Source organism: Hermetia illucens, chromosome 3 (assembly GCF_905115235.1).
Source record: "Hermetia illucens chromosome 3, iHerIll2.2.curated.20191125, whole genome shotgun sequence".
Classification (NCBI taxonomy): Eukaryota; Metazoa; Arthropoda; class Insecta; order Diptera; family Stratiomyidae; genus Hermetia; species Hermetia illucens.
Genome location: NC_051851.1, coordinates 15,515,723 through 15,532,405, shown reverse-complemented (window position 1 = coordinate 15,532,405; position 16,683 = coordinate 15,515,723). Strand labels below are relative to the sequence as shown.

Here is a 16,683-nt window from a genome sequence, read left to right as displayed (position 1 = left end):
ATAGAATTTGTACCTGTCGGTACTTCTATTTGCCTACCCTCTAGCATTTTGCCCATCCAGAAAGCCAGAGTGTTTCCCACTCCCCCCCACCGTGCCAATCAGGGCACCTTGTATCTCTGTGCGCTATGTGTTATCAAATGATCGTTCGATATCCAAAAACGTACACAGTCCTATTTCTTTTGTTTCTATCATCATCATCAACGGCACAACAACCGGTATCCGATCTAGGCCTGCCTTAATAAGGAACTCCAGACATTCCGGTTTTGCGCCGAGGTCCACCAATTCGATATCTCCAAAAGCTGTCGGGCGTCCTGACCTTCTGCTTCTGCTTTGTCTTCTTTTTTTACCATAGATATTGCCCTTATGGACTTTCCGGGCTGGATCATCCTCATCCATACGGATTAAGTGACCCGCTCACCGCAACCTATTGACCCGGATTTTATCCATAACCAAACGGTCATGGTATCGCTCATAGATTTCGTCGTTATGCAGGCTACGCAATCGTCCATCCGGTTGGGGGGTTGAAGCACAGGCGCATAGCAATCTGTAGCGATAGTCAAGCTGCATTGAGGGCATTGAGTAGTACTTTGATCATTTAAAAAATTATTCAGGAATGTTGAAACCGATTGAACTCTGTTTCTAGATGCAATACGGTGGAATTACTCTGGGTACCTGGTCATTGTCCTGTAGAGGGAAATAAAGTCTCGGATGCCTGAGCAAAAGAGGCAACATTCCCCATGCCCGGACCGGAACCAGCAATTGGGGTGTCAGTAGCGTTGGCTGACACTGCTCTAAAAACTGGGAACAAGCTTCCCATAATGATAGGTGGCGAAGTCTTAATGCTGCTAGGCTGGCCAAGCTTTTCCTTCCAGAACCAAACAAACATACTGCAAAATTTATCCTGTCGGAAAGCAAGAAGACTTTCAGGAGCATTGTGGGCATTCTGACTGTCCACATTTCATTAGCTGGGCAGAAGAGTAATTATCTAAGATTATAATATTCGATTCTGTAATCAGGAAGCGGAATCCCTGGAACATGTGAGTGTCGCGCCTATGGACGCATGAAACATCAGATATTTGGTGCTGATGTGCACAATGCACATCCACTAACGGAAATCCTGCGATACATAAACAAATCCGGGATATTCCATTAGATGGGGGAATCGACTCCAATGGACCACTAAGGTCTGAGTGCTCAGAGGCTTTGCCTCTCCCCCACCTCCATCACACACACCCTCGTCAGCTGATACAGATCAGTTTCGGTTGACCATCCTGTCCGGTAGGCGTATTGACATTGATGTAGGCGATTACGCTTTAGAGCGTTAGTTCTACTATAGTTGTCTATGACCTTCTCCACCGTTTTGAGTACGAACGATATTAGGCAAATTGGTCTGAAGGATTTAGGGTGAAAGGATCCTTTTTACCCGCATTCGGAATAAAAACCACTTTTGCTCGCCTCCATGCCCTTGGTATATATTCCAGGTCTTTGCTGCCCCTTATTACCCTCAGAAGACACTCTAAAATAATTTCTAGGCCTCTCTGGATTAGTACAAGGAAGATGCCATCTAATCGGGGTGATTTCAGGGGTTTAAAAGTTCCCACTGCCCACTTTACTCTAGCTTTCAACCACACCTCTTTTGCTAGTTTGCAGTTCTCCTTTCTTCTCCTTTTACTTCCTTTTTTTTTGAGGGGGAGGCGGTGTCAGGTAGAATGTTGGTGTCTGCCGTAGTGGGAATGAATCCCGGGAAATGAGTTCTGACAAGCAGGTATACTCTGTCCTACTCATTGCTCCTCATTCTCGGCAAATGTGCGTCTTTGGCTACAACTTTGTAAAGCCTGATTGTTTCTGTGACCATGGCTGCTATGGTAGGAACCAAGGAGCACAATCCAGCAGACTCAGCTCCTCAGCCCAGACCGTAGCAATAACGAAGGGAAATGTTTCTCTCACCTTGCAGCTAGAAATTGCTCTGAGGTCCTTTAAGAATGGTTTACCTTGACGGGCTCTAGTTAGAGGTGGGTAGTTGCAAGGGAAGTGCCTGAGGATTACCTCGTCTTCTCTGCAGCTTCGGGAAAGCGAATTGTCTGCCGGCATAGTCCCCTATAGGACAATACCCCATGTAATCTTGTATGCATTTGCAAGCATCTAGCACAAGAGCTCTCGCGATCCGATTTTGTTGTAGAGGGGCCAATCCCTCCTTGACTTTGTGCAGGTGATGAGCCTTCGCCATCTGAGGTCCACATCGACGTACCGTTGAGTACAAAACCTTAATGGCTACTTGACCGTCGGTCAGAATGGCAACGACAGGTTTCCAGTATCGCTAATAACTTCGCTTGGAATACGCTGGCGAATCTTCGGAGACCATCCGAGTCGAATACACATGAGAGCAAACTTTTACACCGACTCCACAGACCTTTGATCCGTCGGTGAAAAATATTATTTCATAGCCTTACAACATACCCCCCGTCTTCCACTCTGCCCTGGTTGGAAACTCCACAGCAAAGTTTTTCGTAAAGCTCGTCTTGCGAGTGGCGTATTACGTGGGAAATACTCAAAGTTCCTGAGGTACTTCATCTAGGATGTTACTAAGGCTATAAGCCTTCGCTATCCAGCATCCGGACTCACGTAGTCTGTCAGCGTATTTAATGTGGGGCTCTAAGAGAAGGACGGGGAGCATCTGACAGGAAGGATGGCAGAGCCCTGGTAGCACCTGCATATGCGATTCTTTGAAACCTATTTAGTTTTGTTCTGTTGTATTTTTTATACACCAGTCACCACACACTTAACTAAATTGTCATCAATATCATGCTCTCTGGCAGCGTCGACAAGATTTTGAAAAGACAGTCACTAAAACCCTAGTCTCACAGAGTTGAGTTAACGGTCTTGGAAACCAGGGAATATGGAAAAAAACTTACAGAATATTCCACACTGATAAACATATTCATTTTCACTTAACGAGTACAACCTCAGTGCCCTCTGACGAATGAGACGTTCAACAAGTCCCTCCAGACATGTCAGCAAAAATTATGTTATATGAATTTGTCTGAAGTTTTTTGGGTTTGAATACTGATGCTTTCCGAACTTTAGTACGAAGACCACCTTAATCTATTGCCAAAAAGTAGGCACGTAGCCCAAACTAAGCAAGCAACTCCAGGAAGATATTTGCTAAAAGTCATTCAAGGTGATCTATATCCTCCTTTATCGCTGGGTAGATACCATCCATGTGGGTGACTTGAAATCCACCTAGAAGGGTAGCCCTTCCTATTTCATTCTTACGGTCTTCCAGCTCCTCTTGGACCACTAGGTTGGTAAAAGCCTGGTATTTGTCAAAGTACCATCCGATTTTCTAAATTAGTCCGGCTTTGCCCACACATCCCCTTTAAAGGCCCTTAAACAGCCTTGAAACCTGTCTTCCGGCCATGTGTTAGTCATGGTATGCCCTGAAGGAGTTTGGTTCGAAATTTTCCACAAGTCTCTTCTATTCATGAAAGAAGTTTCCATAGTTTGACCCTTCTCCCTTCTTGTTACTTTTACAAACGGGATTCAGAAGTCCTTCGGTTGAGCGGTTGGGGTTCGAGGGTCTACCAAGGGATCGTTTTATCGCATTTAGTTCGGGTAATAGGTCACTCTAAAAGTATGCAATTCAAAGTTTGAAATTGTGTTTCTATCGTCAAATGAGTCGTTGGTCGCCTAGGGAGCTGCACGTTACTGTCAAAAAGTTCATTAAATTCGCCCAATCCATTTTCCTTGGAGTGCGTCTTTACGTTACAGTTTGAACGTCCATAGTAGTCAGAAGGAATCTCAAGAGACGGTGATGTGACACTGAGAGGCAGTGTCTAACACTCACCTATCTCTAACCCTTTTTTTTTGACGTAGGAATTCGCGATTATTAGGGAATAGCGCGGTCATTAACCGAGGCGATCCTTACCAGATATTTTTGATTAGGGGATAGCGGGATAGCTTCAAAGACGATCGATCTACAAGACCATGATTCCGCCGAACTTTTTTCTCTTCCTCCTTGAAATTTTACAGTAGTTCAGGCAATTTACTTGATGTAAATACCTAAACTACCAAAAAAACTGTACCGAATTTCATATCTCTTGAATCCTAAATCCTCCCAAATTTCCAATATTTAAACTCAATGAATATTCTTACATTATTTAAACAATTAAATCAATAATATTTGGTCACTTACTCAAATTCATTGTTGTCGAAAAGCAGCTCTCCCCTGTTGACTATATAGTCCCTTCCAGCTTTTGCAGTACCATCCTCGGTCCAGTAAGGTAATTTCACTTTTCCACGTGTCCCCGAATAGCGTTGAACTACCAAATCGTATGTTCCCACTGATTCCGAAAGTTCATGGTCACGCATATTAAATGCAAATATGCCGGTATGATCATCATCTAAAATCATCACCGTTGCTATGTTTGGTGTATCCAGTACAGCATTGTCAGATATGTTTTTCAATCGAACGTAGAAATGCTTATCAGGCTCGAAAATATCATCATCGATAATTTCAATTTTTAGTTTACACACATCCATGCCAGGGAAGAAGGATAGTACCCCCTTTTTCTTGGTATAATCCGGTCCGGCTTCAGCTGATCCATCTTCCGTTTCATACTCAACAGTTACGTACTGAGTAAGATCTCCGCTTCGAGCCACTGATATTTCTAGAGTTCCACAACTCTCCATTACTGTGTAATATCCAGGGTGGAAGTAGACTCTACATATGGTGGGGTTGTCAAAAATTGAGTTTACACGACGAGGTTCCATTTCTGATTTTATGAGGTTCATGTCCTGCTGAGCTCGATTATGTATCCTTCTCTTCATGCTGGAACTACCGAATAGTTTTCGAGTAGCTTGGATCCGATAAAAAGCTCGAGACTTTGGTATTTTATTCAGGAGTCGTTCATGAGTCATTTGTTCAAGTTGCTCGAGTGTAGCCTGCGGATATTTTTTTCGTAGATCCTTTAAAGTTGATATGTACTCGTAGCGAGTTTGCTCAAAATCCCGAACTTCCTCATTCATAAATGGGTCGAAATCTTCCTCAAGACCTTTCAAATTGCCATTGGCTAACTCAGCATTACGACCACCTTCGGTTTGGACAATCATACCGTGCTTGTTCATGCGATAATTTTTATCGAGATATTTATAGAAAAGTAATCTTTTATCTGCTATGTAAGCGGTCAGTACTGTCAACGGAAAGAATAGAAAGGTCAAAAACCCTTCCCAAGCTTCCACTCGGCCTGGCGAAATCACTGACAGGATCATAAATAGCCAAACATATGCGAATATGGACCAAATAGCTGTGACAATAAACACTCTTAAATGTTTAATTTTTCTGACTTCGCCCATCGGAACGGACATAATGCTGATTGCCATTATAATGAATAAGTTGTAGGCTGCCGACCCCACAATTGTACCAGGACCTAGTTCGCCGGCCTCGAAGTTTTTCGCAAATATCTCGATGACTGACAGTAAAATCTCCGGAGCGCTGGTGCCCAGTGCCATCAGGGATAAATTGGCAACAGTCGTGTTCCAAACGCGGACCACAACAATGTGCGTTTCGCCAGATTTCATCTTAATTTTGACTTCTTTCTCTTTTGAGGTTATCACTTCGATCGCGCCCATAAAACGATCACACAGAATAGATACGGCTATGAACATGTACACTAATATAAGCAAATAGACAAAGCCACGTGCTACCCGGTCGCCCGTGGACAGATTCTCTAGGGGACGCCAAGCCGGCAATAAGAAGCCATCTTGGCAAACAACCGGCTCATCCTCTATCGTGGAATTACCGTAGGCATCACTGTATTTCACACATAAAAATAATACTATTCCGCACAAAAGCCTATTCACACTACTGTCCATAGTCACCATTTTTTTTTTTTTGACACAAACTTCACTACCTCTGGGAATGCAACTTTCTCAAATAAACCATAAAATACTAAGAGAGCTTAAATATCTATCCACAATGTCTTGCGGCTAACTATACTTTCCACTATATCACTGAAATTAATTAATAATGCTTATTTTCACTGAATTCCCAAGTAGCGATCAGGAAAATCGTTTCCGTTTTGAAACAAGAAATAGGAAAAATTTTACGAAAAGCCACGGACAATGATGGTTCATATTTGAATTTGTGCGCGATCGCAGTACGAAGAAAATTGTAGATCTTCCAGTTCACACTAGATTCGAGGGGTTAGGCATCTTTGTGGTCCTTATGAAGTTGCCGATTCTGAATAGTCCAAAAATCACAAGATCAAAGCAACCAGTATTTACTTGGCCTCTTTGGGAGAACTAAATATCATTATCGCACTAATCTCAAGATTGGAGTATCTTTTACCCTAAGGTCACAGAAAGTCGCACTAATGAATCATTTGCCGTGTTTGAGTACGTCTAACCCGCAGTTTCAATTGGACCATCTGATGCTTTCTGCGGCTCCTCTCTCTCTAAACGTCACAGTCTTGCTCATCCGTTGAAAAGGCAGATTTTTAACAGAAAAGATAGATTATTATCTAGTGTTCCTATTCAACCGCTTTTCAATTGGTGCAGATCGGCTATACGATCGTATTGCAAGGATGCTATCACTAGTATCTAAGAACGCCTGCTCCTTCCTAGAAAAGGGCCCCCGATCATACAGCGTGCGCGTTATTTTCACTTCAAGATTCGACCGAAACTGATCTTGCCCCAAAAATGCTCCACTCCGCATCCAAGATGATAATGGCAGTTTCTTTATATTTTAATGAATCTTCAAACATCACCACTCAACTAGAAATCCAGAAAAATCTGCTTTGATGCTTTTAATGCAAATATAAATAGTAAAAAGTCTGCACGGTTTTTCGGTATTACGTTTGCGACGAGGATCAGATACTTTGTCTTTTAGTTTTTCACGAGCACATAAACTATCTCTCACGGAAAATAAGATTGATTTTATTTTTTTTTTTTTTTTTTTTATTTATTTATTCAATAATTATTTTCGGATCAAATTTCGGTAATAAAATGGGAAAAATCTACAATTGAAACCATAGACGCTTTCAAGATACAGCGAACTTTACTAGTGCCGTTCAGTACTCGGAAAATCTTTTTCGCATCTAAATTTGTTTTCTCCGTAAGTGCTGGAAAGTGGGACGCTACTAAAGTATGTTCGAAATCAAACCGTCTTAAGAATTTTCATTAAAATAAACAGATCTCGGAAAGTGTATACGTAACACACACATTGCAGTTAAGGAGATTTTCAAGTGCGATATGCAAACATCTTAAATAAAGTGCATAATCCGAATTAGTGAATCCTGAAGAAGCCAATAATCAGCAATCATCAGCCGCACCAATTGCATCTGCATCTGAACATGTCATCCAACCGCATCTTTCTGAATGGAGAAATATTCAATCTATTAATACGAGTACGGTCAGATATTTTCCAAAACTTGTGCCAAGATGAAAACAAGGAAAATTTTTTTCAAAGACAACCACCAACAACCAGATTAGAGCCGATGTAAACTGGATGCTTCAAGTCACACCAAACGGAAAATAGATGTCTTCAATGTGGTCTGTTTTTTTTATGTTAACAGATACTATTTTTAGTTACCTAAAAAAAATTACGAATGCATCCCAGGAAGGCGCATTTAATTAATTAAAGTGTTCTAAAGTGTCAAGGAAAAGGTGTATGCAATGGTAGACTTGGGGAAGCCATTAATTGCTTGCAAACGAACAATTTCCTTAGATGGCGGTCAATGAATGCAGGTGGTAATATCTCAAGAATTTACGGGGCCAGCATTGTTTTCAAGGTGATTTCTGTAGATGGATACAATATGGAACATTTTGAATGCAGGTACGCAATTGATATTGACAGATGCTTTGTATAGAATTTCCAATATGATTGGTTTGTTTTTGTTAGGAGGTATGCAGGCACCGACAAATAAGGGTTGCAATTGTTAAGAGAAGGAAATCTTTTTATTTTCATTGAAGGGCAGTATAAAAGCAACAACAGTTTCAATATGATATATCTGAGTGACTATGTAAATGCCATACAGATATACATATATGTATGTATGTAGTTTCGTTCAGAGAGTCAGAGCCTTGCTCTATACATTCCGAGTGGAAATTTAGGATATGACTGTCATATTTTAAAAATTCCCACTTAAGGGATAACTGTCATACGTCTCTCAAGCCTCGATAATAAAATAATTTTGGTGCTGAATTAACTACTGTCTTGAAATCAAGTAGTGCATTACAAGATAGACTGACGCGGAATATAGCTCCCTGGGCAATCTATTTGTCTCTCTGAGAGTGAGCTCTCTCTCTTCAAGGGTGATGTATGGCTTTCCTATGGTCAAGTCTCTCGTCTCTTGTCCTCAGGGTCGTCAGCGAACTTTAACGGGACACTTCCGATATGGGGTGTGAGGACCCCGAGGCGCCCAAGTAAGTAGTTCTGACCCCCTCACTGGCAGTATACCTGCGTCCTAGGCACTAGCCTTGAGAAAGCCTTTCCATGAAGAGCGAACCACGAATGACCGGTACACTTCAGGAGACACTGGGAGACCCCAAAGCCCCGCAGGGAAGGAGGAAGAGCAGAGTGAGGCAGCGACGGCTGACATACCCGATGTGACACAGAGACGCCCAAGTAAAGATGAAGCCTTAACAAGTGGCGAGACTGATGACACGAGGGGACGGCAACACCAATACCCTGTAGTGCCCTTGTTCTGAAAAACTCCTGTCAAAATCCGTAGTGCTGGATTCGGATACGGACTGAGTAGAAATGCAGGCGACGGTCCTAGCTAGAACCGAAGAGGAAAGGCTCAACAGGAACTGCGCGGCAGTGGTGAAGCATATCCAGAACTGTTGACATGTGCTAGAGACGATATACTAGGATTACACATGATGACAGTGTTTCCTCCGAAAGCTGCAACAATAGAGGCAGAGGATCTCATGGAGCTTCTAATCGCTCAAAATGAGGAGGGACAGCCCGTGCAATTCATCGGTTTAAAAACCATAAGTCCCCAGGAGCCGATGTAATTACAGCCGAATTGGTTAAATATGGAGGCGACCAATTACACCAAGCGGTTCATCAACTGATGCTCAAAGTATGGGACAGTGAATCAATGCCCGACGACTAGCAACGAGGTATTATCTGTCTCATATATAACAAGTCGGGAAACCGGAAGCTGGACGCTTCAGGTACGAAAGGATTTATGTATTTCTTAATACGTAGCAGGTAATATATCCATATATTATGTGAGAGTATCCACTTTCGGGTGATATTGACATTCATGGTCTTCAATTTTCAAGGAAGCAACAATTTTGACGTATTATAACTTTGTTAGTAATAGTGCGATTTCCAACAAACTTGGTAAGATCATGCTCTACATGATAGTCTACATCACCGCAATGTGTAGTACCAGGTTGAACTTAAGAGGGTTTCCAGCCAATTATAAAATAGTATAGTAATATACTATTATTAACTTTATTTGAACAAATATCGGTATGGAAGGTATTTCGGAGCCCAGGCACCATATAGTAGCAGCCTCCATTCTGAGAATGGCCCCCTTAAAGAAATGATCACTTTCAACCCTTCGCACTCCCTGCCTTTCCAACAAATGTCAAAACTAAGACCGCTTCGAAAAGTACTAACTGAGACCTTTAATTTGACACCCCACATGACTATATTTGAAGAAAAAGATTTTACACCTTCCTTTTGCATGTATGGGGACCCCCGCCTCTTTAAATTCAACATAAAAGGATGCATCTCACTGCATGTGTGAGCGTTTACAGTTTCCGCCTTTCTCCCAAATTTGGTGTCAATCCCTGTAACCGTCTCCGAAAAAATACGTGTAACGGATAGCCAGACAGGCAGACAGACAGTAGACCGATTTTAATGCAGCAATTATAGTGGTATAACGTTGCTGAGTACCACCTATAAGATATTCTCCGCTATCTTGCTAGGCCGGATAGCCCCATACGCCCAGAACATCATTGGCCCATACCAAAGAGGCTACACTCCAGGCAAATCAGCGTATCCTAACGAATCCCCCAATGTACGAGGCAGATTAAAGCAGCAGGATCACTCTCGAGACCATTTAACATCAACAACGGTCTAAGACAAGGGGATGCCCTATCATGGGTCCTCTTTAACCTGGCGCTGGAGAAAGCGATTCGCGATGCCGATGTAAATGCGAGAGGCACCATCCTCTTCAAGTCCACCCAAATACTGGCCTAAGCTGACAATATCGACATCATGGGAAGAACGACCCGAGACGTACAAACTGCCTTCATCCAGATCGAGCAGGCGGCTTTTGGCGTGAGATCTTGGACTGCACATTAATGAAGGCAAGACAAAATATATGGTGGCAACGTCAGCGCCAAAACTAAACCGAAGAACGAATAACATTGAATCGCACTGGTCAAACGAAAACAATAAAGAGAGGAGACCGTAGAAAATTTCTCCTATCTAGGGTCGAAAATCACAACCGATAACAGCTACGATGATGAAATCCGCGCACGGTTGTTGGCAGCCAACATAGCATATTTCAGCTTACAAAAACTGTTCCATTCGAAACGTTTCACCATAGAGTCAAAGCTCTTACTGTACAAGACAATGATCTTGCCAGTCCTTATGTATTCCTCGGAGACTTGGGTTCTTAGCAAAAAAAATTGCCAACTCGTAGCCGCGTCCGAGAGAAGAATCCTCCGAAGAATTGTTGGTCCCCTACATAAGGATGGACGATTCCATAGCCTACATAACGACGAAATCTATGAGCGATACCATGACCGTCTGCTTATGGATAAAATCTGACTCAATAGGTTACGATGGGCGGGTCACTTAATCCGTATAAATGAGGATGATCCGGCCCGCAAAGTCTATAAGAGCAATATCTATGGTAGGAAAAGAAGACGAGGCAAACTCTGCCTAAGATGGAGCGATGGCGTAGGTCAAGACGCCAGACAGCTTTAAGGGATATCGAATTGGTGGACCTCGGCGCAAAACCGGGGTGTCTGGAGTTCTGTCTGGAGACCGGATACCGGTTGTTGCGTTGTTGATGATGATTATGATACGCGATTATGGATAGTCTTATCCTCACGATCAGAGTGGATGACTGATCTCTGCAGGCAACTAAACGAGGGAATGACATATCAACTATAGATTTGGCAACATACCCATGCACGTGCATAGGGAAAAGCCAAGGATAGATACTTCGGAGGAGACATCGGGCGGAAAACTTACTGAGACCTCCGAAAAAATCTCGGAGGCCATAGAGGCGGAAAGGATTGGAGACAGACCCCGCACAGGTCGACCGAAACAACATGATTAGATAGAGTAACAAGCCTCGGAAAAATGGTAGGGCATCCACCTCAGTTAACGCGGCAAGAGGGGCCCCGGTCCTGTCGAGAGATGGGCAAGGGTTCTTGACGCATGAATAGCGTCAGTACGTAAGTTAGTTAGTCCGAGCAAAAGCAAAACAAATACATGTCTTCACGCTAAATGTTGACACCCTAATTGGGAAGACCGACGAACTGGCAAGAGCCATTCGGAAAAAGCGCATTGACGCTCTGCAAGAAAGCCGATGGTCTGGTGCCAAAACTGCGACTTAGAATGCGAACGTGGTAAAAATGGCTATAAACTTCTCTATTTTGGTAGCTCACACGCTCAATACGGTTTTGGCATTGCCATCCCAGAAGGTTTCCGTGATACCATTAAAGAAGTCGAACAGTTTGATGACCGACTGATGAAGCTCACCAATATATCAACTGTTCGCACTATTCATTTCTCCACTGCGTACGCACCACAGACAGGTCGACCTGATGCCGATAAAGATGCCTTCTGCCAACTTCTCGATGCAAAAACCTGCAATGTGCCTGATGATGACTATATCATCATCGCCGGCGACCTTAATGGTCATGTGGCTGAAAAGGCAGGCTGTAACAGGTGCCAGTGTATAATCGAATTTGCGGACACCCATGCCCTTGTACTTATGCATCAATGGTTCATTAAACGGCTGTCTCATCTTCCTGCATATTACCATGAGAATAATAAAACACAAATCGACTATACTCCCATAAGACGCCAAAATGGTTGCGATTTCTCGAGAAGAAATGGCCTCACTTACGCGATTACTAACCATTAGGAATGTAGAAGAATCGTGGAAGCAAGTTAAAAGCACGATCCACAAATCAGCCTCTGCAATCCTCGGGATCACCAAGCCAAGTAAGCGGTGCATCAACCAAGATACTTGGCTTTGGAATGATGATGTTAGAATAAAGGTCCGTGAAAAGAAACGCCTCTACAACAAGTTTCTAGACAACAAAACGCTCATCAATTGGCAAATTTATAAGAATGCTAGCCGGGAAGCAAAGAAATCGATTGCTGTCACCTGAGTGGTCCATTATAAAAATGTTTACCATAAAAGCCAAAGCCGGCACGAACATCTGAGCATGTGAGCTCTGGAAAATGAAAAGCTGGGACCTGACAGTGAATGCTTAAATTGAGTCAGTCAGGAAGTAGAACACCATCTGACTGGCAAGAATGTACTACAGTTCCAATATGGAAAAAGAAGGTTAGTCGAGCAGAATGTTCAAATTACCGTCCAACCCGCATTAGCGCAACCTGGATGAACCTGGATGAAGGGGCGTTCCACAACTGGTGCTCTTTGTGATCGACGTATCAACGAACGTCTCAAATCCGCAATTTACTGTTATGTCGTCCGTCCTGTCGCTCTTCATGGTCCTGAGTGTTGGTCGATTATAAAAGATAATGAACGGCGCGTTGCGGTAATTTAGACGAAGATGTTGCGTTAGACTAGTGGCGTGACACGTTTTGATCATATCGATCGATCGTTATGGGGTTGCACCGATCGTCGAAACACTGCAAGAAAAGCGTCTTCGATGGTATGGTCACGCAATTCGCGCCAATGAGAATTCACTTGCAAACATTGGTCTGAACATCGAAGTCGATGATAAGCGCCCAAAAGGTCAGCCAAAATAATGGTGGCTTGATACGCTGGATGAAGATTTAAAATCTTGGCAATTGCATCCAGGTCAAGCATTTGATAGAACTAAATAGCGAAACCGATCACGTTAAATTGACCCCGCTTTTGAACGAGACAAAGACTGAAGAAAAAGAAGAAGAAGATCGAATGCCTTTTGCGCTGCCCCGACCTTTGACTTCAGTTCGTCTGTCGTGCCAATCTTGCCAATTTGCGCACCGAAAAGTTTTTTCTTGATAACTTGTCAAAATTTCCTCCAGTGGACCCTCTGGAAGCCTATGCGGCGAGATCTAGACTGACAAGTATCCAACTATGATCTGAGAAGGAGTTATTCTCCAATTCTCCACCCTAAAAATCCCATTTTCGATTAGTAAGGTCATATCAAGGGCCTCCTCCCAACCATCACAGTTCTCCGAGCTTAAAAACTGGAAGGCTGGTGAACTACCCTGCTACATACCAATAGATTTGTATTAATAATAAAATCAAAGAATGATTCACCACTTTTGTAGATTTCCGAACTGCACCAAAGCACATGTGTATAACTTTGAACTTTACGTCCTCCCGGGCGAGAAAGTCCCTGGAGAATTGGTTCTCCCAATCTATAACGTGCAAGACACAGACCGCCTGAGAGAAATTAAAGCAGGAAGTGGGTCCCGTGTGTTCGGCTTTGGCGTCCAGAAGATGGTCAATGGCCGTCTCTGACAGCCTGGCCTCAACGCTCGTCCACACCTCCAGCGCTAGTTTCACGCTAGCTGAATTACTCCTGGTCACGTCGCTGAAGGGTTTTCCAGTTCGTAGTTCGTCGTCTGGCTATTGCTGCTTACCTTTCCGCAGAGGTTGCTGAGCTTGCTAGTTCGTGCACACTATGCTCCGCTTGAGGCATTTTTCATTCCGCTGGTTGATAGCACCGGTCTTCTTATTTTTAGTAATCTTGCTGAAAATTTACATGGCCTTCTGGTACTGATTCTTAAGCAGGACCCCAGCCCGGCCCTACACATTCTTGGCCCATCCGAAAACGATTTTCAACGGCCACCGCGAGGAGGTCGTGTGAGGATTTGCTGAGTCATGCATAGATGGCTCAATGCTCCACACGGTGGTATGTAGTGTTACTTCCTTACCCTACCCAATTCTCTTCCCTGCGACTGTTACCACTACTTTTTGAACAGCCTTCGGAATTGTGGGACCAATTTCTAGTCTTCAGAATTGTTTTAATGATGAATATATTTGTTCGACCATTTTATTGACCATACAACAAGGCTATACTTGAGGAAATTAAGTCCATACTATGTCCCAGGTAAAAAAAGAGGAGCCCTAAATGAATTCCTCAAACAACCAAACTCAATCTAACCAATTTAACTCCGGAAAATCCAAAACTGAAACTTTTCTAACCAGAGTTAAGTGATGACTACAGAAATAACATAAACATTAGATGGGGACAACTATATAATAAAAATTGTAAAATAAGAATTCTCCTAGCACTAATTCGACCCTTTCTTATGGTAGAGTAGGGTAGGTATGGGAATGAAGTAACAATTAACAAAAATGATCCAATGAACTGAAATTACAACGAATGAATCCTGGCCCTTCATGATCTAATGAGACTGCACTCGAAAAGGCACTGCAAGACAGCTAACACGCTAGCTTCCCGATTAATTGCAATTAGCGAATAAAATTCAGGGTAAATGATAGCAATTAAACCTCCATTAAGTACATAGCTATTGATTTAACTGCCTTGCCTCGCCTTCTGGTACTCTACATTGAGGAATTCAAGTTAACCTTAAACACCCACGATGGCAAACCATAAGTTCATCGATTTCTTCTGGTATATACATATGTATGTACACTATGGATAGCTCCACCTGTTAGGATAGTCAATCTGTCAGTATCGGTGTTTTCGCAATCAGAAAATAAGAAATTATAATTAAGAGAAAATTAGAGCCATTTGCGGATAGTTGCGGTAAATGTATTTCGCAAAGCTCTTTTATAAAGTCTACCAACTTGTTGTTTATGGGTCAAAACCGCAGAAGGAAATCAATCATAAAAACTTTATTTAATTTTCTAATTTAAATAACTTTATTACATAAAGTGGACGAGAAACTAAAAACTTTGTATACACTCTTTTCTTAATTGACATGTCAACATTCATTTTTTTTTAAATTCAATTCTTTTTTCGACCTAATCCAGACCTATTCCACCACGGAGAACACCGGTTGGGGCAACTGTCAATCGAATTAACAACATTCGAAATAAATTTCGAAATTCGAAATAAATTTCGAATATTGTTAACCCCGCTGTGCCACATGTACATAATTAGTTGAAAGGACTTTCCCTTCCCTTTGGTTAGAACTTCTAATCTCTTTTCATCTCTGTCTATATGATCATTTTGCAGAAAACAGAAATAATATCTTAAGGCGTAGCCAGTTCACGCAAAAAGCACAAGATAAATTAAACTTATTTTCATCGAGGATCATAACCTACAAAGGAAAACGGTAGTAGGCGCTCAAAATTGGGGTTCCTCCTAAGAATTCAAGAAATTTCCCATATATATAGCACCTTTATAGAGTATAAAAGCACCCAAGTCGTGCTTCCTTCGTTTGATTTCTTTCCAACTTTGGTTTGGTTGTGAATGAGATTCGGCTTCAATATGTTATCATCATACTCGCCTACACAAAGCCAGACACAAACATTCATGACCAACCAGGGTTTGAGCCCGGAGTAACGATGTCCAGTGGCTGACGCTCAACAACCTTGGCCATTGCTTCGTCAAGTCCTACTTGCAAGCGACGATTTACTATCCACGCTCTAAGTTTGCAGCAATGTGGTGAGATTGAGGACGAAATACTAAAACCACTCTACGAATTTCATTCTCTTGGACCTGTGACGAACGGATAAGAGATTAAATTTCTGCAGCATATTACCTTTTCTCCTACTTGCAACACCTCCATTACCCTCCTTTCAATATCCTAATTTCCATTCCAACATCCAAGTCTTATACTTATTATAAAGTGATTATTTTTATTTTTCTTCCCATAATTTTATTTAGAAAAGTCTATGACCGGTTAGGTTAATAGGTTAAAATATAAATTAATATATAAATATATAAATTTTCTAACATTTCGGCAACGATCATTAACTTTTTATTCTTGTTTTTTTGCACATAGAATTAATTATGTTGCATATTACGAAATGTTACGAAATTTTAAGGGCAGGGTGCGTACGTTCTGCGGATTATTTTACTTAGTGCACGCGGTTTTCGTCTTGCAAATAAGTCGCAGCAACCGTAAATGGTTCGCAAGGGTCTGCGGAGTCCCGCAGGTGGAGACTTCGAGCAAAAGGCCGGGAGTAGAAAAGAGTTCCTCCATCTTCATCGTTTTTATCTTACTTTTATTTTTATTTCAAGTTTTTTTTGGGGGGGGGGGGGGGATTCTTAGTGAAGAGGACTGGAGAGTGTCTAACCAGTTGGATACTTTTCAGTCTAGATCTCGCCGCAGAGGTCTCCACAAACCCTTCAGAGACCCCAGGAGGATCGACAGGAGAAAGTAATTAAGAACAAACTCTCCGGTGCGCAAATTGGTAAGATTGGCTCGACAGACGAACTGGAGTCAAAGGTCGGGGCTCTGGAAAAGGCATTTGACAACGCCTTTAAAGTTTCGTACCCTATTAAGTACAGCAAAAAGACCCTGCCACCATGGTGGAATGAAGA

General features: G+C 42.4%; 2 protein-coding genes across 5 annotated transcripts in view; both read right to left on the bottom strand.

The window, feature by feature from the left end:
* The window catches only part of LOC119650953 (sodium/calcium exchanger 1-like), a 540,060-nt gene that overhangs the window by 460,438 nt on the left and 62,939 nt on the right, over window positions 1–16,683 (bottom strand). The window lies entirely within an intron of this gene.
* Window positions 4,189–6,009, bottom strand: LOC119650954 (sodium/calcium exchanger 1-like). The gene has a single exon (XM_038054195.1). The coding sequence runs from the start codon at window positions 5,878–5,880 to the stop codon at window positions 4,189–4,191; it is 1,692 nt and encodes a 563-aa protein (XP_037910123.1). The 5' UTR covers window positions 5,881–6,009.

What these genes read in the sequence shown, in the direction of transcription:
- LOC119650954 (XM_038054195.1), bottom strand. Translation starts at nt 5,880, where the DNA reads ATGGTGACTATGGACAGTAGTGTGAATAGGCTTTTGTGCGGAATAGTA.